General features: G+C 41.5%; 1 protein-coding gene across 10 annotated transcripts in view; it reads left to right on the top strand.

The window, feature by feature from the left end:
* The first annotated feature begins 9,552 nt into the window (after positions 1 to 9,552).
* Positions 9,553 to 22,336, top strand: part of ANO5 (anoctamin 5) — a 101,226-nt gene continuing 88,442 nt past the window's right edge. For 4 of the 10 annotated variants that reach the window (XM_008166263.4, XM_005300306.4, XM_005300305.4 and 1 more), the window contains exon 1: positions 9,592 to 9,793. In XM_008166263.4, the coding sequence (XP_008164485.1) occupies positions 9,733 to 9,793 (61 nt within the window). In that variant the 5' untranslated portion in view covers positions 9,592 to 9,732. Of the gene's footprint in view, positions 9,794 to 22,336 lie in introns of all 10 variants that reach the window. The other 6 variants (XM_065592561.1, XM_065592560.1, XM_005300307.4 and 3 more) reach the window with 5 other exon arrangements.

Below are 22,336 nucleotides of genomic sequence, written 5' to 3'. Positions count from 1 at the left end.
AGCTCTGTGTTCTTCCTATCTATATGTGCACAGTTTATCCATCTATTGCCCTATGTAAATTAACAGACATAAGTATAAATAAACTCACATAAAACAAGACACACAGGTCAACAGATCCAGCCTCAACAGGAAAGTATATTTTCTTCCCGCCAGAGGGCGCTAAATACTGAAAAAACAGAACTATCCAATATGAGATCAAACAGAGACACATTAGTCTTTTCACTAGAGGATGAAAAGTGAGTTCAGTAAAAAGGTGCAGCCTCTGAACTTTATGTGGTTAAATAGGCTTTGCTCATCAGAGCTTTGTAGACAGAATTCGGTGACTGGCTAGGGCCTTATCTTGCACCCAGTGAAATCAATTGTTGCTTTGCTATTAGCTTCAATGGGAGCCCAGGCAGATTTCTAGTGTCGTATGAATACAGCCATCTAAATAACCCTCCAGAACCTGATTCTGATCATGCTTGAACTGATGTTAATTAAGAATAGTTCACCTGATGTTAATGGAATTACATCAGTGTGAAAGTTGTGTGAGAACAGAATCAGGCCCCATAGGTTGGCAATAAATGATGAATATAAAAGAAATTAAATCCAGATTTTTCCCCATAAAGGGACCTTTCCCTACCAGCGTGGAGGAGATGGAACTTACCCACCTTCCACTCCATGGGAAATCTATAGGAAAGTGAATTACCTGGTATGCCTTAGGGTTTCTTTTGTTTCTGTGGAACTTCCCCTTTTCAGGAAGTTCTGGGGGCAGCTGCACACCGAGGACAGTCTTACACACTCCTTTACAATATCAGAGAGCACAACAGGGGCCTTGATCCAGAAGCACAAGGTATGTGTGTAGATTCCCTTGGTCTCTGGTAGATCTCCCATGATGTGTGTGGGTTTCAGGAGAATCATGAAATTGGGGTATGAACCCCCTGTTTTTTTTATTGGGGCCAATCCCTCACAAAGATATAATTCAAAACAAGATCTATAAAGTCAGCGTCATGTAATTTTCTTCCCCTGTGGGACAGTGCAATCTGGGATTCTGCTTTCACTTAGACTGGTTACGGTGTAAATCCGGAGTAATTTAGGCAGAGAAGAATTTGGCCCATAAACTAAAAAACCATCAGTTACTTTACAAAAATCAATTTTTTTTCTTTTTGCACAATTTGTTTTTCAACCCAGAGCCAAGATCACAAACTGCTAATAAGTGATCAACTGAAAAGCACTGACTTTGAAAAAAATACAGATGATACTTAGGTGCCTATAACTACCGGGAGTTATTTCCTTTAAGAGCTATTTACATCTAACATCTCTTTAAACAGGAAATCTTCAATGTGCACTGTCATTATTACTATTTCCTTTAGCTTACAGAAGGACTATATACTGTGGTATCTAAATGTAAGCAGCTTTCTTCAGAAATGTAGCATATTATACACAAATATATCTCATCAACACATATGTTACCATATAATCCCAGTCAGAATTAGTGTTTAGGTGTCTCTCCAGGTACTGTATATATCCAAAAGAACCAACAGGCTCATTAGGATCTCAAATTGGGTAAAACGTGGGGATCTTTAATTTTTTTGTGGTGGGAGCACATTCATGATGTTGGAGTAGGAAACAATATTAGTTTTAGGAGTGCAGTTTATGAGCAGTAGAGCCTCAGAGCAACAGGACTATGGATGGTTTAGCTGTCTGGGGAGCAGTTAAACATTACAAGGGGAAAACTAGCAAGCAGGAGATGAGACTAAAAGGGAAATCAGGTACTCTCCTGTTGCTGTTAGTTCTATTTCAATTCTCTTGTGATTGCATTTTCTAAAGTATGTACAGATGGAGCTTTGCAACTCTGATTTGCACACCGTGCCTGCTTTGAAAATTCAGTCACTCTGAAGTTGACTGAGAAGGTATGATTAGGGAAAACATTGTTTCCAGGCCCCTTGGAGGAATGAAACTGGTAGAATGATTAATTCTCTGTCAAAGCTATGTTACTTAAACAATACAATGTTATCTAAGATTCTGAGTGCACACAATACCTGGGATCCTGATTGCACATGGTACTTGAGAAGTACAGAATGCATGAGATCTTGAGTTAGACACCACAATCTCCTATACAAGGCATGGGAATTGCCTAGTATAGGAATTGCATCCAGAAAAGCCAGCATGCTGAGCAGGGGGCTGCCCAAGCTAGCCAATAGGAAAGGCCAAGGAGAAGGGTGAGGCCTTAGGTGCCTAATTCTAGGCCTGGAGGGAAGCACATCCCTTTGCTCAGGATTCTCAGCCACCCACTCTTTCTTGGAGTTAGGCAGCTAAGCCTTTTCTTGCAAAAATCCAAGAGGGAGAAAGTGTTGGTTTCAACAGCACCTAAGCAGCTTAGATCCTAACGCTATGCTTTGAAAATCCCCCTAGCACCTATCTGCATCTCTAGCCACTTAAATAAGAACTTAGGCACTTTTTAAAATTTTCCCCATAGAGAATAAGAGTCTAGAAGTTCTAACACTTAACAGAATTACTCCTTTAGCTTACATAAAGGAGTAATTCTATTCACAGCCTATTCTGTGATAGTGAGGGTCCCAGTTCAGTCCCTGATGATATGTGATACTAGTGGTCATTATACATAATATACCCTGAGATTTTCTACTTATTTCCATTTTAAAACATAAATACTTACATAAAGCAAATATATCAGCTAAAAATGTTTCAATTAAATCCCACCAATTTCAAAGAATAAAGGGCTACAGCCTCTTTTAAGAGACTGGGGAGTGCAGGGATTCCTTCATAATAATTGGTGGAGTAAATCATGCCTATTGAGGGGCTGGAGAATGCTCCATCCTCCCCACATACTGGTCTGTGGAACTGCCTGGCTATGGAGAGATGGGCAGGGAATGTCATTTTAAGGGATAGTACAGCATGCACACTTTCCGGTGCTCTGGGAGCTCCTCTTGGATGGTACAGCTCTCTGCCTCCAGCATGGGTCACTGTGTAATTTATACGATCTGGCCCCATACCTCAATAAACCATAAACAAGTACAATTACAAAGGTTTATTCTTGGAATTCCAGATACAGAGTTTAGAACTATATAATAACATGTAGATATAATACAGAACAACTTGTAGCACATGTTGGGTGGAGCAGGGAGGAGACAGCAGATAATTAGAAGACCAGCAACCTAGTTGTAACCACCAGTATTCTTGCCATCCCTTGCTCTTGTTGAATCTTAGCATTATAATTGTGTCCCCTGTGTACATAAAACATGTCCCCTGTATTTGAAACTGTGAGTAAATTAAAGGCTTAAGGAAACTGTATCTTTTTAAAGAAAATATTTTGAGTCAGTGAATTGTAGGTAGTAACATGCAGTTTAATTGCCTTCCTCAACTCACCACGAGCGAGCAAAGTACTTAGGCAACTTTAAGCACATGAATAGGCCCGTCAGGGGAACTACACGTTCTTAAAGTTGGGCACGTACCTATATGCTTTACTGAATCAGGTCCATTGTGTTTACTACATGAAGAGGTGTCCCCCTGAATTGAACACTATGTTAATTAATTATTAATTATTATTTGTATTGTGCTAGTCCCATGAGGCCCCAATCAGGGCCCAGTTGTGTCAGGCAGCATATAAACTTAAAATAAAAGACAGCCCCCTGTTGCAATGAGCTTACAGTCTAAGGCTGGGTCTACACTACCCGCCAGAATTGGCGGGTAGAAATCGACCTCTCGGGGATCGATTTATCGCGTCCTGTCGGGACGCAACAATCGATCCCCGAATCGACGCTCTTACTCCACCAGCGGAGGTGGGAGTAAGCACTGTCGACGGGAAGCCGCAGAGGTCGATTTTGCTGCCGTCCCTACAGCGGGGTAAGTCGGCTGCGATACGTCGAATTCAGCTACGCTATTCGCGTAGCTGAATTTGCGTATCTTAAATCGACCCCCCCCCTGTAGTGTAGATGTAGCCAAAGTCAGAGGTGGGCAAACTATGGCCCGGGGGCCACATCCAGCCCTCCAGATGTTTTAATCCGGCCCTTGAGCTCCTGCCGGGAAGTGGGGTCTGGGGCTTGCCCCGCTCTGGCGCTCCAGCTGGAGAGTGGGGTCGGGGTCTTGCTCCACTCCACACGGCTCCTGGAAGCAGCAGCACATCTCCCCTCCAGCTCCTACACATAGGGGCACACAGAGGGCTCTGCACGCTGCCCCCACCCCAAGCACAGCCCCTGCAGCTCCCATTGGCCGGGAACCGCAGCCAATGGGAGCTGCAGGGGTGGCACCTGCAGACAGGGCAGTGCGGAGAGCCTCCTGGCTAGGCCTCCACGTAGGAACTGGAGGGGGGACATGCCGCTGTTTCATGGAGCTGCTTGAGGTAAGCGGCACCCGGAGCCTGCCACCCTGACTCCCTCCCATGCCCCAAACCCCTGCCCCAGCCTGGATCCCCCTCCTGCCCTCTGAACCCCTCCGTCCCAGCTTGGAGCACCCTCCTGCACCCCCAACCCATCATCCCTAGCCCTACCCTAGAGCCCGCACCCCCAGCCGGAGCCCTCCTGCACCCCAACCCCCAATTTCGTGAGCATTCATGGCCCGCCATACAATTTCCATACCCAGATGTGGACCTCGGGACAAAAAGTTTGCCCACCCCTGGTCTAAGTAGTATGCTCAGTAGCATTTCTAGTTTTGAGCGCTTATTTTGTATGGCATCCTTCACTGGAAGCTGTAAACAAATGTCTACATGGTGCAGTAAAGCACATTAGAAGGGTGTGATTTGTAGAGTGCGCTGATGTGCTGTGCTCTAACTGACCCTGCTGGCATGAACTAAACTGACATGAACCGGGTACCTTTTAGTTCACACCAGCAAGCTCTACGCAGGGCAGATAGAGCACTCTACAAATCACACTCCCTTATGCACTTTACCATGCTGTATAAACAAGACCGAAGTTCAGCCATACTATGACCTCCATTTTTAATTAGAACAATATGACCCACAGTAGAGATTAAATAAGGGAAGAGGGGAGAAAAATGAAGAAGTCTGAGCAAGAGAAGAAAGAGCACAGATTTTTCAGATCAGATCTGAAAAGCGATGGATTCACTGAGGCGGAAAATATAGGAAGGCTGTTCCACAAAACTGAAGTGCAGAGAAAGTATACAGAGACACAAAAGAGAAGGCTAGTGTTAGATGGGTGGGAGAGAGACATGAATAACAAGAGACTGGACTCAATTTTCAAAAGCACCTCAATGACTTAGGAGCCTAAGTCTCATTTTCATAAATGACTTAGGCTATGTCTACACTACTACACTGAATAAGCCACCCCTGAGTGACATAAGTTACACCAACCTAAGTGCTGGTGTGGACAATGCTATGTAGGCAGGATAGCTTCTCCTGCCAACATAGTTACCACCACTCTTTGGGGATGAATTAATTAAGATTATAGGAGAGCATTGGTGCAGCTGTGCCACTGTAAGCTGTCTAGTGTAGTAATAGCCTTAAGCACTTAGGGCCCATTTTCAAAGATATTTAGATACCTAAAGATGCAGATAGATGCTTTGGAAATCCTGGTAGTTGCCTAAGCTGGTTAGGCACCTAATTCCTATTGAAATCAATATAGATCAAATTTTTGAAGGACTTCAATAAGGAGCAAGCAATTTTGAGCTGAATCCTGAAATGAACTGGGCAGTTATGGAGTCTGAGGATGGGGGTGGGGGAAGAGAAATATGATCTTGTTTCTTATTATACCAGGAGTCGACAACCTTTCAGAAGTGGTGTGCCGAGTCTTCATTTATTCACTCTAATTTAAGGTTTCGTGTGCCAGTAATACATTTCAATGTTTTTAGAAGGTCTTTTTCTATAAGTCTATAATATATAACTAAACTATTGTTGTATGTAAAGTAAAAAAGGTTTTTAAAATATTTAAGAAGCTTATTTAAAATTAAATTAAAATGCAGAGCCCCCCGGACCGGTGTCCAGGACCCAGGCAGTGTGAGTGTGAGTGCTACTGAAAATCAGCTTGCGTGCCGCCTTTGGCATGCATGCCATAGGTTGCCTACTCCTGATCTAGACCAGTGGCTCTCAACATTTTCAGACTACTGTACCCTTTCAGGAGTCTGATTTGTCTTACGTACCCCCAAGTTTCACCTCACTTAAAAACTATTTGCTTACAAAATCAGACATAAAAATACAAAAGTGTTACAGAAAAATTGCTTACTTTCTCATTTTTACCATGTAATTATAAAATAAATCAATTGGAATAAAAATATTGTACTTACATTTCAGTGTACAGTATATGGAGCAGTATAAACAAGTAATTGTATGAAATTTTAGTTTGTACTGGCTTTGCTAGTGTTTTTTACGTAGCTTGTTGTAAAACTAGGCAACTATCTAGATGAGTTGATGTACCCTCTGGAAAACCACTGAGTATCCCCAAGGGTACACATATCCCTGGTTGAGAACCACTGATCTAGACCAAGCAGAGCTAGTAGGAATGACAGAGAAGTGATTCTCCTTGAAAGAAATAGTGGTCTGACAGTGGGAGGAGCTTTTTGGTTTCGCTTATAAAGGCATAACAAGATCTAATGGCTGGAAGTTGAAGTTAGATAAATTCAACCTTGAAATAAACTGCAATAGCAGTGACGGTGACTAAACCTTGGAGCAGCTTACCAGGGGAGGGTGTGGACCCACCATTGCTGGGAGTGTTTATGATGAAAGTCAATATCCTTCTAAAAGATGTGCTTAACTACAGTTTCTGGGAGAAATTCTACAGCTTGTGTGTGCAAGAGGTCAGGCTGGATGGTTGTGGCCTTGGAGTTTCCTGGCCTGGGAGTCTGTGCACCTGTGAATCTATGATTCCCTCCTCTCATGGGCCATGGGGAGAATAAGGATTGCCTGGATTGCCCTCAACATGTACATAACACTTGCAGCTCTGCATTAAGACAATGACTGTAATAAATCTCATGCTTCAGGGCTTCAACTATTCATGTGCAATGATTAGGAAGGATTTTTTTTCTCTGATGCACAATTAACTAGAGGTTTTCTGGGAATGGGAGGGTTTGCCTTTTTCTGAAGCATCAGGGATGGCCACACTTGGAGACAGGGACACTGAACATAGTGTTTTAGTGCTCTGAGGTGGTACAGAAAATCCTCTTTCTCAATGCTTGGCTGGTCACATACTCAAAGTCTAACTGGTCATCAGATTTGGGGGTGGGAAGAAATATTCTCTCAGGTCAGATTGTCAGGGACCTTGGTGGGGTTTCACTTTCCTTTGCATGAAATGTGGATGCTTGCTAGGGCATATCTCTCCTAATCAGTTCCCTGCCATTACAGGCACCTTCAGCATTGGTGTCCCCTTGATCTCTCCTGTGCCTGTGTCACACAATGGTTTAGACTCCTGAGGACTGAAATACTTTGGTCTGACCCAAATTATTGGGCTCAGTATATAAGGGTAACTGCATGAAATGTAATGGCCTATGATATACAGAAAGTCAGACTAGATGACCTAATGGCCCCTTCTGGCCTCAAATGCTATGAAAATATGAATGGAAGGATGGGAGTGCATGGAAGAAAAAGTCTGAGATTATTTGTAACTGTTATAAAATGGCTAATTAAATAAATTGAGATGCCTGTTTGGAATGAAGTGGACTAGTAAAATTGTTTTAAGAGGGGAATGCCAAGAAGCTTATCTATAACTCAGTAACTCTGAAAGTTAGGTGCAGTTGGCAGGTATTTATAAGATACACATACAGTTTTATCTATGTATTTATTATATGTCTCGTAGACTACAATCGAATACATAATGAAATGTCAAAATATAATACTAGCAACCTCAAACAAAGCCTAGAGCAGATAAAGAAGACAGACTTTATGAAGAAAGACTTCATGAACATCAGACTTCATTAGCTCTCTTTTGCTACAAAAAGGGAAAGGAAGTGAAATATTTCTTTACATTTTGGCTAAAAAATTCTTCCATTAATCCATTTTTAATGTTTCAGTAAATTACATGAAACCTTTAATGATCCATATATTTACTGCATTTGAAGTAATCACAAAGTTAATTTTTTACTCTACCCATTCAGTTCTACTTATGCACATTCACTGGACCACTCTAAAGTCAATGTAAATAACATCAAAAAGAATAATTAGTTTTTAGTGGGGAAACTGTGGGATGTATTATCATGTGGAATGCATTTTGTTTGATTGCAAAACAAATCTTTTTTAGAGTCAGTTCTGATAGTTCCTATATAATCTTAACTGTAGGTGCTGCATTAGATAAAGGCATTGTATAATGCAGGGGTAGGCAACCTATGGGATGCATGCCGAAGACGGCACGTGAGCTGATTTTCAGTGGCACTCACACTGCCCGGGTCCTGGCCACCGGTCCGGGGGGCTCTGCATTTTAATTTAATTTTAAATGAAGCTTCTTAAACATTTTAAAAACCTTATTTACTTTACATACAACAATAGTTTAGTGTTATATTATAGACTTATAGAAAGAGACCTTCTAAAAACGTTAAAATGTATTACTGGCATGCAAAACCTTAAATTGGAGTGAAGAAATGAAGACTTGGCACACCACGTCTGAAAGGTTGCCAACCCCTGACTTAGTCCTTTATTAGCTTCCAAATTCCATGTTAGTCCATTTGCAAGATCACCTGGTACAGGAAGTATCTGGCATAAAACAAACAGCCCAAATACCATATATACATTACTCAGAGGCATGACAGTCATGCAGGTTATAGGGTTCCCTGTCTGGTTGTCTGCTCCTCCTTAATAGGTGCAGCCAAGAATAATAAATGTTTAATCCTAAACATATTCCACATGCTTAATCCTACAATAGTGTTCATTCTCCCTAAGGGGAAATTCACCCTAAGGGACTAAACCAAACTGTAACAGCTGGTGTATGATGCCAACTTTTGGGCAGCACTATGGTATGATAGAGAAAAACAGAGAAGATCTGTATTTATCTGCTCTGTTCAAGGCCCTCACATTCCCCTGCTCAGCCAAGAACGCCAACCTTGAATACTTGTCTAGTTCTATCAATATTTCTGAACCTTCTTCCACGCTGTGCTTTACACATTGCACAAACTCACGCTGAAAGGGCTCTCCTTCTCATGATCCCTTTTCGGAGTCTTTCAAATGAGAATCACCTGAAGTGGTCCCGCTACTTGTCTTTCCTGTTCACTGGCTAGTTTGGTTTCGCTTTGAGCAGTTGTAGTGAACACGGATCTATTTCGATAACTCTGCACCACTCCATGCACCTTTTACTTTTCTAGGTACTAACATTTCAGGGCACGTTTTCTCAAGGCACGGAGATTTTGGTCCAAGAAAAAAGCCAGCAGTTTTCTGCCGCTACACCGGCTTCTTGGGCGGAAACAGCAGATGTGATTAAGAGCCCGCGTGTGTGCAAGGAGGGGCATCCCGGCTCCATCACCAGCAGCGTGCAACATTGCTGGCACATCCTGGAACAGGCGCCGCTGCCGCTCCAGCTGGAGCTGTGAGAGCTGCGCATGCAGCCTGCTGCCCGATAACCTAAGCCCAGCCCCGGCGCAGACCCTGACTCAGCCCGCTCCCCCTCCCCCCCAGCTGACACAGTAACCCGAAACCCGGGCGGGCGCGGAGTTCCAGCGTCCTCCGGCAGCAGGAGCAGCTGGCGAAGGGAGGGGACAGGGAGGAGTGGAAGAGGGAGAAGAGGAGCGGGGTGCTCCCGCCTGGCTCCAGCACTTAGGCGGCTGGGTCTCAGTCGAGCGCAGGGCCCGGTGAGCGGAGCAGCCATGAACAGGCTGGGGCGGAAGGACAATGAGACCCTCATAGAGATGTCGCTGGCCACGGATGGTAAGTGCCGCCGGTACACCGGCAGCCGCGGGGTGGGCGCTGCTGTTCGTTCTTCCATGTCTCCCCGGGCTCCGGCTGGCTGTCGCGCGCTGGCTGCCCCACCTAGGGTGACCAGATCTCTCCCTCCCCGGGCTGCGGCCTAGGAGCCTCCCTGGGCTGGCGGAGTGCCTGGCCAGGGACCTAACGGTGCCGCCGGCGGGCAAGCGTGGCTGGGCGTGGGAGGAGGCTGGAGCTGGGGCGCTGGGCGTTCAGAGCGAGCCGCGGAGCCGTGGCTGCCCTGCCGGGTGCTTGTGCCGACTCTGGGGACCGGCAGCAGCGGGGGATCCGCAGAAAAATGGGGACAGGTGGTGGGGGTAATAGGCACCTATATAAGAAAAGGCCCCAATATTGGGACTGTCCCTATAAAATCGGACATCTGATCACCCTAATTCCCCCAGCCTGGGCAGAGAGGGTCCCACAGACGGGGAATAAGGTGTTGGAGGGGGTGCTTTAGGCAGTTTAGGGGCCACTGGAAGGCCCATTCGCCCCAGTAGGGAGCTGCCTCCTTTCCCTCCTTCTCCCCTATGTTGGAGCCTTCCCCACATCCTTCCCTTCTTCAGAGGTGGCAGACTACACCTTCTCCGTCCTGGTTGTAGCACGCTCAATGCTTTAGGCACAACAAATCCTACATCTTGGCAGGGGGTTAGACTAGATGACCCTTGCAGTCCCTTCTAACGCTATGGTTCAGTAGACCCAGGGTATACAGCTCCTGGCACTGGTGCAGAACTCTACCTAGGGCAGCTGCTTGCTGCTTCCCTCTTTCTGTGCTTTGCTCTGCTTTCTATAGAGCTTGTCATGCCAATGAGTGGACTCCCAGAGAAGCCCCCTGGTTTGAGCAATGATGGGCAGTGGGGCTGCAGCCTGATGCATTTTGGGGACAGGATTAATCTGTAACAGTGGTTTTCAACATCTTTTAATTTGCAGATCCCTAAAAATTTCAAATGACGATGCAGACCCCTTCGGAAATCTTAGACATAGTTTGCGCCTCCCCTGGGGTCCATGGACCACAGGTTGAAAACTACTGTTTTATGGTAACAGCCACCTTTTGCGGACCCCTTTAGACATAATCTGCAGACCCCAGTTTGAAAACCACTGGTCTGTAATGATTTGCGATCCTGAAGCTGATATTTCCAGGTGCCTGGAGTACTTATGTGTACACTCCCCCCTTTCTATTAAAACAAATAAACCTCTGGAGGAATATTTATATTTTAAATAAAACTCCTTTGATTTTTTTTTTGTAATACCCTCTGAAAAGCTTGAAAAAGGAGGCTTTTGCCATATTACATTGGCCACAATTTTTTTTTTCTCTTTTTGAATGCAGTTGAAATTAACATGGATGCCATTGTTTAATAGCATAACTTTCGCTTAGAACAGTGGTCTGCTTCTACTTTTACTGAAGATAATAGAAAATATCCCCTGACTTTAGTAGGTGCAGGATGAGATCCTTTGTTTGTGCACCGGTATTCCTGATTAATATGAAAAGAATTCTGAAACCAGAGTTTGTTAGTTTCATGTTGCTTCAGAGTGCATAAACATTCCCAAAACAGCAAGGGTTAGGCCTAAAAACAAACAAACCACCACCACAACACCTATTGAGAATCTAGTGGACTTTCCCCATCAGATTCAAAGTATATTGAATCAATTTTGGCGCTCAAGGCAAGCATTTGACAGTATTGCTTTTAAGGAGATTGATAGTGAGCAACATCAAATGGAAAATTAACTACCAGGAGCTATTTGCAGTGACAGCTTTTCTGGGTACACAGTTCAGCTATCATTAGGTTCACAGTGAGTTTGCGTATTCTGAAGCTAATATTCAGTGGGTATTTGCCCATATTCACATTTGATGGTACTGGAAGGAGTGGGGTATTTGAGCCTGCTAATCAGCAGAACGTTATCAGAGCCATGTGGGGAGTTCTGCCTGACTTGTCTTTCCCCCACTTTACCTAAGCCAGGGTCGGCACTGTTTGGCATGCGGCTCTCCAGGGTAAGCACCCTGGCGGGCCAGGCCAGTTTATTTACCTGCTAACGCGGCAGGTTCGGCCGATCGCGGTCCCCACTGGCCGCAGTTCACCATCCCGGGCTAATGGGGGCGGCGGGAAGCTGCGGCCAGCACATCCCTCGCCCACGCCGCTTCCCGCTGCCCCCATTGGCCTGGGACGGCAAACCGCGGCCAGTGGGGGCCGCGATTGGCTGAACCTGCCGCGTCAGCAGGTAAATAAACTTACCCTGGCGAGCCGCGTGCCAAACATTGCTGACCCCTGGCCTAAACACTGAAATTCATAAGTTGTGCCTAAAACTGACCTACTAAAGTACCTCATAACATATTCCAACTAGTTGTTTTTCTGTAGTAGTCTGAGATGAAGTTTTCCTCATGAGTAAAAGGAAAGATTAATATTTACAAAGTACACACTGTTTTGGGAATAATCCCATTGCATTCATTTTTACCTGTATGTCTCCTTTATGTTTTTTTTTATTAGTCATAAACAGAGAATGTAAGGAGAAGCTAGTTTTCCTGCTAGTTTTACGTTTCCATGATCATATAAAAAAAATGACTGGACCCTACCACATAGCAAATGTTACAAATGAGAAACTGGAAACTGTTATATACATATTTTAGAAACTTTTTTGGCAAAATTTATTTGGATTACGGTGAATCCTTTCATTGCTTTATTTTTTCACACATTTGCAAAGCAAGTTGTAACCATCAGATTCCTAGACAATTGTCTAGAGTTGGGTTTTAGTGTTTCTTAAAGTGTTAACATACAGTTAATCTAAACTGCTTCTTTTTTTTTTGTAAACATATGCATAATCATCTCACACCAGTGTATCAAAGCTGGTAATGTTTGAGGTCATGATGTCTCCAAAAGTATTTTCTTCAACCAGTGAAAAGTACAGTTCTTGCCTCAAGTATTGGCTTTGTTATATCTTCTGTTGGGTTGAGGACATTCAGGATGTACTTGTACAGTACTAAATGTCAAGTTATTAATCAATAGCCACAGCTGTTCACCAGTGAGGAAATTACGTAGGGGGTCTGTACTTTCATCATGGTTGTTATCTGAGTAAATGCAGTGTTTCTAATGTCACGGCAATATATAAAGATGAGTTGCAAAGCTAAAATCACAGATGAAGGCCTGGAAGATCTCTCCCCCTCCCCCCCCCATTTGTCTTTAGATTAGAAATTTAGGTCTTGGATCCCCTGGAACTCTGGATAACTGGAAAGCTAGTAGGATTATAACACCACAAATAAGGAAACTGAAAACTGAGGTCATGTCAATATTCAAAAGTTGCACCATTTCAACTTCAAAATGCATTTAAAAACCAGTTGAGTTAAACAAGTGCAAAACCTGGTGTGGACACTTAATTCAATTTAAACCTGGTTTGTATTATTTTATTATAAGTAAGTAAGTTAAACCGAATTGCTATAAACCGGGTTTAAATTGAATTAAGAGCGTCCACTTAGGGTTTTGCACCAGTTTAACTACATTAAACCTTAGTTGAACCACTGTAATTTTGAATATAGGCAAGGCCTGAGAGGGGAAAAGATTTTTGGCCTGACTCTTTCAAAAAGTTTGATTTTTGTTTGATTGTCTGAGAACAAATACAAGGCCTTTATTTAAAAAAAAAAAAAAAAAAAAATCAGCACACTCACACCTCTGATAAAACCTGTAAATGTTGACAGTTTAAGACCTCCAATGACTTTTCAGTAAGTTTAACCACACTCTTAGTACTTCTGAGGGAAAAGTTAAGCAAAACCACTTGCCCGCTCTTTAAAACAAATAAACAAACAACAAAGAGCAAAACACACAGAGACCTTTTCAAGCCTTCTTCATAAAGAAGCAAACAGGGAATAAGACCAGTTTTGATTTTTTTGTTCAGATCACGTAAATTGTCCTTCCACTTCAGAACATTAATAATTCAATGTTTTCCCTAGGTGTGCTGCAATACAGATCTTGACCTATATACACCAATTCAGTAATAAAAGTGTAAGGGAACACAAGCCATCCAAGCTGTATTAGAGGTCACGGAAAGTATGGGTTGATTGGGGCAACAGCTCTGCAGAATAGGCCCTATAGTAGAGTCTTCTTCATGGCTCCTCAGAGTTAAGATCAAAATATATTTTTACAATGCCTAGCACAAAGGGACCCTGATCCTTGATTGGATTCTGTAGGTGGTATTCTAATGCAATTACTCATGATAATTAATAGCTTCCCACTGAGCATGTAGAAGCTTTTCCATGTTATAGGTATTCAGATACTACAGTGATGGGTGACAGTATAAAACCCCTCGACTATACACCCTATATGTCCTGTATGCAAAGGTCTGTGGGTCAGGAGGGGTAAAGCAAAGTGAGCAACTGGAGCATATTTTCCTCTAAGGCTGGTTCATATTTGCATAGGAGTTAATGTGCCTTTGCACCTGTTGTACAACTGCAAACCCTTCAGGAACTTGAGTAGTGGGAAAGCAAAGATAGTATAAGGGGAGGAAAATCACAGGTCCATCTGGAGCTGAAGCTTCCTCTTGGGATTTGGAAGTCACACTCCAAACCTTCTCCTTTGAGGGGAATGCTTCAAGGAAACTGAGTTTCCTAGACTTTCTTGCCTCACTCCTGTGGTTTTACCACAAAAAAGGTAGGGTAATGGTCCCCTATTCATGGGTGTGGCATGAAGTTTTTTACTGAAGAATTTTATTTCTTACTATTCTGCTAAATTTAAAGGCATGTCAAACATCACTTGGGAAACTTGAAACTAATAAGAAAAGGCAGGAGACTGTGGGGTTTGGCTAGGAATATTTCTCTGATATTAGCTGGCTTTCTCCTTTGTTTTTTACATGAAAAATTAATGATAAAAGGTAGCACTGTTGTGGAGGATAGCCCAAGGCTCTGGACCATCAGAAAGCTAGTATATACTTCAGTGCCATGTTGCAGAATGTATTGCTTTCCATTAGTAGTTTTTTGTATTTTGAAAAAAGAGCTTGCATAAACTATTTTTATAAATATACACACACACACACACACACACATATACACACACACACACACAGTTTGAACTCCGAATAATTAATACAATGCTAAGAAGAATTCAGGACACTTATTTATATTGCTGGTTATCTTATTTGGCTTTTCATATCTAAGAAAGAAAAGTAACAATGACAACAGGAGCTAATGTTTTCTCTGAGTGCACTTGTGACTTGTTATTGTAGTCTAATAACTCATCATCATTCTGGGCCATATTCTGATCTCATGTAATCCAAGATAAACTCCACTTATTTCAGTTTAATTATTTGGATTTACACTAGAATAATGAAATTAGACTATTCTGTATTCAGTACTACAATAAACTTCAATTACTGAAGTGATAGGTGTAATAATTTCTTGTCCACGTATGGAAGAACTGAAAGGGATATCCTGTTCTAAGAAGATTTGAACTAAAACGGGAAGATTTATTAACCTGAACAATGTTTGAAAAATTACCCTTATGTGTTGAAAAACAAGCCTGTAATAGTTTAGAAACAGTTCAGAAAATATGTTTATGAAACAACATAGAAAAAACTCCTTAAAATCAGAAAACATGTTATCTGTGGATGGAATTTAGTTAATAAAAAAGCTGACATGTAGCTGCGTGTGTCAAAAGTAGATGAACAACTTAAAAACATTTTGGCTAGCGAAAAGGACAACTATATTTTAACAAACTTCAGTGTTGTTTGTAATAGGAAAGTTTACAATTTGGAACTGGACCCAGCTAACTTAAATATTACTGGTTTATATAAATGCAAATACATATGGTAAGTGTTTTAGTGCATTTAATGAGAAAATGAATCTGTAGCCCCATTTCAACACACATTTAAGTATTGTGGAAATCTGCTCCCTGACTTGGCACAGCACCTAAGCACATGCTTAACTTTAAACATGGGGTTAAATCAATCTGTTCAGCACATCACTAAAGCATGACTTCAGTAGGATTTAAATACATGCTTAAAGTTAAGCACATGCTTACATGCTGTGCTGAATCATGGTCTAAATGCAGTTTGGATAATGCCAGTTGAAGTTATTAATTCTATAGCATGTCTGAATTATAGACTTGCTTATGATAAGTTACAAATGGAGCACTTTCCATATAAAACCATTGTTTCAGGATGAGGAAAGTTGCATGAGGTGAAACTTCATTCAATTTTTGGCCAGAACTGGATTGTGTATTAAATTTAAAGTTATCAAAAAAATAACAGTTTAAAAATAAGTTTATATGGCATTCAGTCCTGGATTTGGATGTCTCTGTTCACATGTGAAGTCTATTTTCCTTGGTTAATTTTTTAATTGGATTTGGAAAGTGTCACTCCCTTGCCTTTTATTAAGTCTGAATGTACTAGCTCTTTAGCACTCTTAGGACTTCTCTACACTTAAAATGCTGTAGCAGGGTAGGTGCACTGCTATAGTGCTTAAATGAAAACACTAATCTACAACAACAGGAGGGGATCTCCCATAGGTGTAGGTAATCCCCTCCCCCCCCCCCAAGAGGCTGTAGCTAGGTTGATGAGAGAATTCTCCCATCCACCTGTCTATACCAGGTGTTGCATTGATTTAATTGCGTTGCTCGGTGGGTGTGAATTTTTCACACCCCAATGAGCAACCACGAAAGCTTATGCCCAAATAAATCTGTTAGTCTTTAAGGTGCCACCAGACTCCTTGTTGTTTATGTCAGACTGATCTAATTTCTAGTGTAGACCAGGCTTTACAGTATGTCTGCACTGTAATCAGAAGATGTTTCTAGCTAGAATAACAGTGTAGATGTAGCAGCATGGACGGTGACATAGGCCGACTAGATCAAAGCTAGCTCAGATGTGTCTACATGATGCCTTTGGTATCATGGGAGATAAGGGAGCAGGCCAGAAGTTAGCCCTGGATATCCCGCCTGACAGTGCATAACACAGAGCAATTGAGCCAAATTCTTTTCTGTTGGACATTAGTATAGTTCCACTAAAGTCAATAGAGTTGTGCTAATTTACTCTAATTTGGCCCCATTGTTTTAATACATTTTAGCACCCAATCCAGTGCTCATTGAAGTCAGTGGAAAGACTCCCACTCACTTCAGTAGTGATTAGATCATGCTCTCAGTTAACTCTGGTTTAAAACTTTGATTTCCATCAGGGGCGGGTCCAGGCACCAGCTTAACAAGCAGGTGCTTGGGGCAGCCAAGGGAGAGGGGCGGCACCTGCAGCAATTCGGGGGTGGCAGGTCCCTCACTCCCTCTAGGAGCGAAGGACCTGCCACTGAACTGCCGCCACCAATCGCGGCTTTTTTTTTGCGCGTGCTTGGGGCGGCAGAAATGCTGGAGCCGGCCCTGATTTCCATGGAGACATATTGTAATTTCCCATCAACATCCAACAGTCTGATGTCAGTATCAGAAGAAAAAAAGGCAGACAGGATAATTTTCTTACTGTTCCCTGATTTGTCAAGCTCAAGCAGTCAAAATCAAGAATCAGGTCTGACAATCACAAGATTTAAACAATCTCATGAGTTTTAAAACCAAAAAAATAATGCCTTTTGAGTTTTTAATTTATCTTTGCCTTAGAGCCTTTAGGGCACACAGGCCATATTTTCTAGCTTTTCTATTAAATTTCTAACCTTGTGGTTGATGTATTTTTAAAAAATGAAGGTTGATTATTCTCACATAATCCCAGGATTCCAGCAGTTGGGGAATAAAGAGAAACACCACATCCCACAAGACTTGGGATGATGACAATGGGCAACACTGAGTTCCCCTGAGATTAGATGTGTTCATTTGGAAGGCAGTTCTTTCATTTTATTTTAGTTTAGGGTTGCATCCGCTTTGCTTGAGTTCAGATTGGATCTAAATGAAAAACCTATTAATGTAATTGCCAGCATTTTCTAACAGTGAAATGGTTCCCTTACAAAAACAAAGGGAATCAGAATAAACTGAAAATTACCCTTTTACCAGCCTGTAGAGTATAGTTATTGCTGCACATCTTACACATTTAGAGTAGTCAATTTTCAGTGATTAAAGCCCAGTCCTGCAATGGGCTATGTATGTATCAGTGCAGGGACTATCCTTGTGGAACATATTGCAGGAGTGGGGCCTAAACCATATGCTCTCTTGCTTTATGTGGTGTAGTGAGGAACAGCTTGTGCTAACTCAGGTGTAAAATGGATTGCACACTAAACTTCGACACCCATGTTTGAAAAGTTTGGCCTTAATTACCAAGACCCCAGTTCAGCAAAGCAGTTAAGCACCTGCTTAAACTTTAGGCCTAGGTTTTAGTCCATCTCTGTTCATCAGAGCTCTTAAAAGCACACTTAGATTAACTTTAAGCATGTGCTTTGCTGAACCAGGACCTAAAATCGGGGTTAAATATATAGTGATGTATGAGTTCAAGGGACTTGTTAGTCATTTTTATTTCAGAGTTTCTTTTACAGGAAAAAAATACATTGTATATTCTAGCATATGTAGTGGCTCTTACAACCTTGGAACAGCCTTAACAATTAAAAGGTATTAAAATGGATTTTCAAAACCATAATACTGTGCCCAAATGTCAATATTTATCTTTTATATGGTCATTCTCTTTAGGATTTTTGTTGGAAGTAATCAGGGGAAACTAGCATTTAGTTCCATAGGATTTGTTTGTAACATAAAATACAAACATAAAACAAAAACATAAAATAACCCCAGTTTTGAATACATTAGACAGATAAACTTAGAGCCATTGCCATTCTTATTTGGGGAAAACTTCTATTGATTACATTACGATTGGATTGTTAGTCCAGGAGGGGGAGTGTGAAAAGGAAAGGTTAAGAGAAGGAATGCGGTGAACAGTTTAGGATGTTTAAATCTTTTCCTTCAACTAAAAAAAAGTCTTAATCTATAAAAATACATTTAAGCATAATGTAAGCCCAAACTGTGGACTAATTAGAATTGTTTTAAAAAATTTAAAAACCAGCATTTATTTACACTTGAAAAGCTATAGAATATACACCGTAATTGCTTTTAAGCTGTTCATAATTACACTAAATTACATGGTATATAATATTATGGTTAGCACCATCATTCATTTTAATGGGACTTACAGTAATATTATAGTTCTATAATTTAATCAAATACAATACACATATACCAGATCCAAGAGAGCCCTGCACTGAATGTTACAATTTTATAACCACTTTGCATAGGGAAATTATGTATTGATAGGATATGCCCTTTTACCAAGATGTTGTACAGTGCATAGTGCATATTTCTAATATGCAAAATGTTTATAAGTTAATGATTCATTTCCAGACTTAAAGCATTCTATGTGTGCTTTTTGTTAGCTTTATGTGCATGTGATGATTGATAATTTTTAAGTATTGTAGCTCATCAGTAAGTGGGCCAAATTATGCTTGCTTTACACATGCAAGCAGTCCCACTGACTTCAGTGGCAGAACTCATGTGTAAGGTTAAGATTTTGTCATGGTTATATTTAGTAAGAGTCACAGACAGTTTGCAGGCAAAACAAACAAAAATTTACGGAAGCCCCCGACCTGTCTGTAACTTGTACTAAAAATAAGGGGAGGGTTTGAGAAGGGATGACTGATGCCTAAGGTAGGGGAGGGGGAGTGAGAGCCCAAGCCCTGCTGCAGGGAGGTGTAGCACCCACTGCCCACAGTGGGTGGGAGCTGCAGGAGCTGCCCTTGGTGGCTGGTAGCTTCCCTGGCTGGCTGACAGCTGTAACCCTGCTGCCCCGGGGCTGAGGTGGAAATTGTCACAGAGGTATCTGGAAGTCACCGAATCCACGACTTCCATGACCTCCATGATGTAATCTTATCCTCATGTGTGAGGCGAGCAGAAATAGACCTTAGTTTGTCTAACCTAGCGATTGTTAATTTGGGTTTATTAATTGCCACATAACTTTAGTTAGGTGACATGTTTGTACATACATTTTCATTTGACTTTCATGAACATCCATTTGATCAAAGTTTTGTTTGTATGAATGTTCTCTGAAAGCAAATTACAGACCCATAGCCAGATTTGTTTAATCAAGAAACAAAATTTATTTTGTAATGAAAAGGAATTTGTCTTGAGAGGATGTAGAAGAATACTTTGCAAACATTAAGTCATCCAATGAAGGAACAGAAACCACACTATGCGAGTTAGGTTGAATAGTGATTTCTGAATATTGAATAATTGTATATTTGCTATGAAGAATCAGCAAAATAACATTAATTGCACAATTTCTAATAATTAAGAAATCTGTATAAAATGTGATCTGCTTGTGGACAGTTCATTCATTCAAGTGCCTATTGAACCTAGGCTTTGAAATTCAGTGTGCTTCTTTTCAGGGCTTGAAAAATGTACCTGACACATACTAGCCACAATAAAAAAAATAAAATAAAAATGTTTGTCTCCAGGTCCCATGCTGGTGGGTAGAGTTTATAGTTTTCCCAGTGATCAGCATAGCAAAATTGATCTGATGCTTAGCCATTTCACTAGTACGCAGAGAGTTCAGAAGTGCAGCAGTTAAAATTAATGAGACCAGGCAGCAGCAGAAACACATTGGAGCTGTCAGTTTTGGTGTGCAAGTGATTCAAATTTGGATGGTTCTTTGCAACCATAAGGGCTAGAAACTTTAAAAAAATAAAATAATAAAAGCTTAGATGCTGCAGAGCTCAATAGCATTAGTCCCCATGCTAGTCCAGAAATGTGGATTTTTCAAACCCTCTAGTAATTCATTATAGACTAGTGAGCAGAGGAGGGAAGAGGAAAGAAAAAAAAAATTCACATTTGACTTTTCCATCAGAGCCCCCAAAAGGCCGCCAGCCTTTTCTGGGAGATTTCTACTATTTAAATAGCACTTTAAGGTTATGAGTGATTGACAGATATCTAAGTGAAGCTGAAGGGTGGAATGCTGTCAGCTTGATGGTGTTGTATTGTTCCCCCTGTTGGGGGTGGGAATCTGAATACATCTCAAGATGGAGAAAATATATTAGAGCATTTTCAGAAGGAGAATGTTTTTGAATGTGTGTGGTGGGAGGTGAGGGTATGGGCATGTGTGATGAGAATTTCCAGAGGTTTGAAAGGCTTGCTATTACATACTTTGAAGGCTCCCCAGCCAATCTGGGTCTAAACTTTCACATTAAACCATTAGAGGTCTGTTATACAACACTGAAGTAAAGCAGTTCAGTATCTAATGAACACTCTCAAGTGGCAGCTTCCTCCAGAGAAAAGGGAGGGGAATCTTTTCTGCAGCTTACTCTTACCAAATATAGACTGAGCTATGCAGCTGACTCATACATACAGTACATCCGACGTGCCCATCACTCCACAGTGCTGAAAAGCAACTCTTTTGTGCCTTTTTATTTTAAATACAAAGCCATTGTAAACATTTAAGGCTGGAGTCTTACCTGGTGTAAATTGGTATAGTTACTTCGAAGTAAGTCTGTTTAACTCCATTGACTTCCATAGAACTAGACCAAATTACACCATTTGAAAATCTGTTTTGATATTTGTAGTGCAAGATGCTATCATATGCAGTTGTCTTTCGCAGTCTAGCTAAACATGTTGAGAACAGTAATAGAAATAGTAGTTAAATCAAAATGCACTCTGAATTTAGAATAAGCCAAAATTGTTAAGCAATTTGTTTACCTATATAATATAATATGGATGTAGCATACTATGATTTACATGTCTCACTTATGATTCTATTCTATAAATCCAGTTAATCTAAAGAAAAATGCATCTTGTGTCCCCGGCACTTTTCAATTCTGATTTGGCTTAGCAAACAGCAGCATGCTCCAGGGGCAGAATACCAGTACAGTTAACATCTGCATTAGCAACATAATCTTCATACTAAAGTACTTCATTATGTAATGTAAAGCCATCAGTTGTGGGTTTTGTGGCTATCGCACTTACACAGTTTGCAGACAGTTCACTGGTTAATTCACAGAGTCTTCCCCAAATGCAGTGCTGTTAATGGCCTTGTGCTGGGCCCATTCCACCACTTATGGCCCCTCGACTCCTCAGTTTAGAAGTGGATGTCACATTGGCCATGGCTTTTTGAATAGAGGTGAATTTCACCCACAAAGAGTTGCCTGGGAGTGTTGAATTCCCTTCTGTGGCTTCTGCTATTTAGCTCCCCTCACACTGCAGAATCATGGCATTTTCATTTAAATTTGAGCCATCCACAGCTGCAGAGGTGCCAAGAATATTTCATCATGTAGCTAAAGGAAAAATCTTTTCTAACTTACTAGGGTGCAGCTGCTTCCACATCTCTCTGAGCAAATCTTTTCATACTACTAACAAATTCAAATATTTAGCAATAAATTCTGAAAAGCAATGTAAATGCAGACTACTTGGCTTTAGTTAACACCCCTTAACTACAGAATATTTGACTGGAGCAGGAGAGGTTTGTTGCTGTTGCCCCTGGAGAAAAGATTAAGCACTGAGATAAGCTTTTCTAAATGAGCCTATTTCATCCATCAGACATTCTTGGCTGTTCTTGCTGTATAAAGTTTGCACTTCT

This window comes from Chrysemys picta, chromosome 4 (genome assembly GCF_011386835.1).
Source record: "Chrysemys picta bellii isolate R12L10 chromosome 4, ASM1138683v2, whole genome shotgun sequence".
In the NCBI taxonomy this organism is placed as follows: Eukaryota; Metazoa; Chordata; order Testudines; family Emydidae; genus Chrysemys; species Chrysemys picta.
This window is presented reverse-complemented; position numbering and strand designations above follow the sequence as displayed.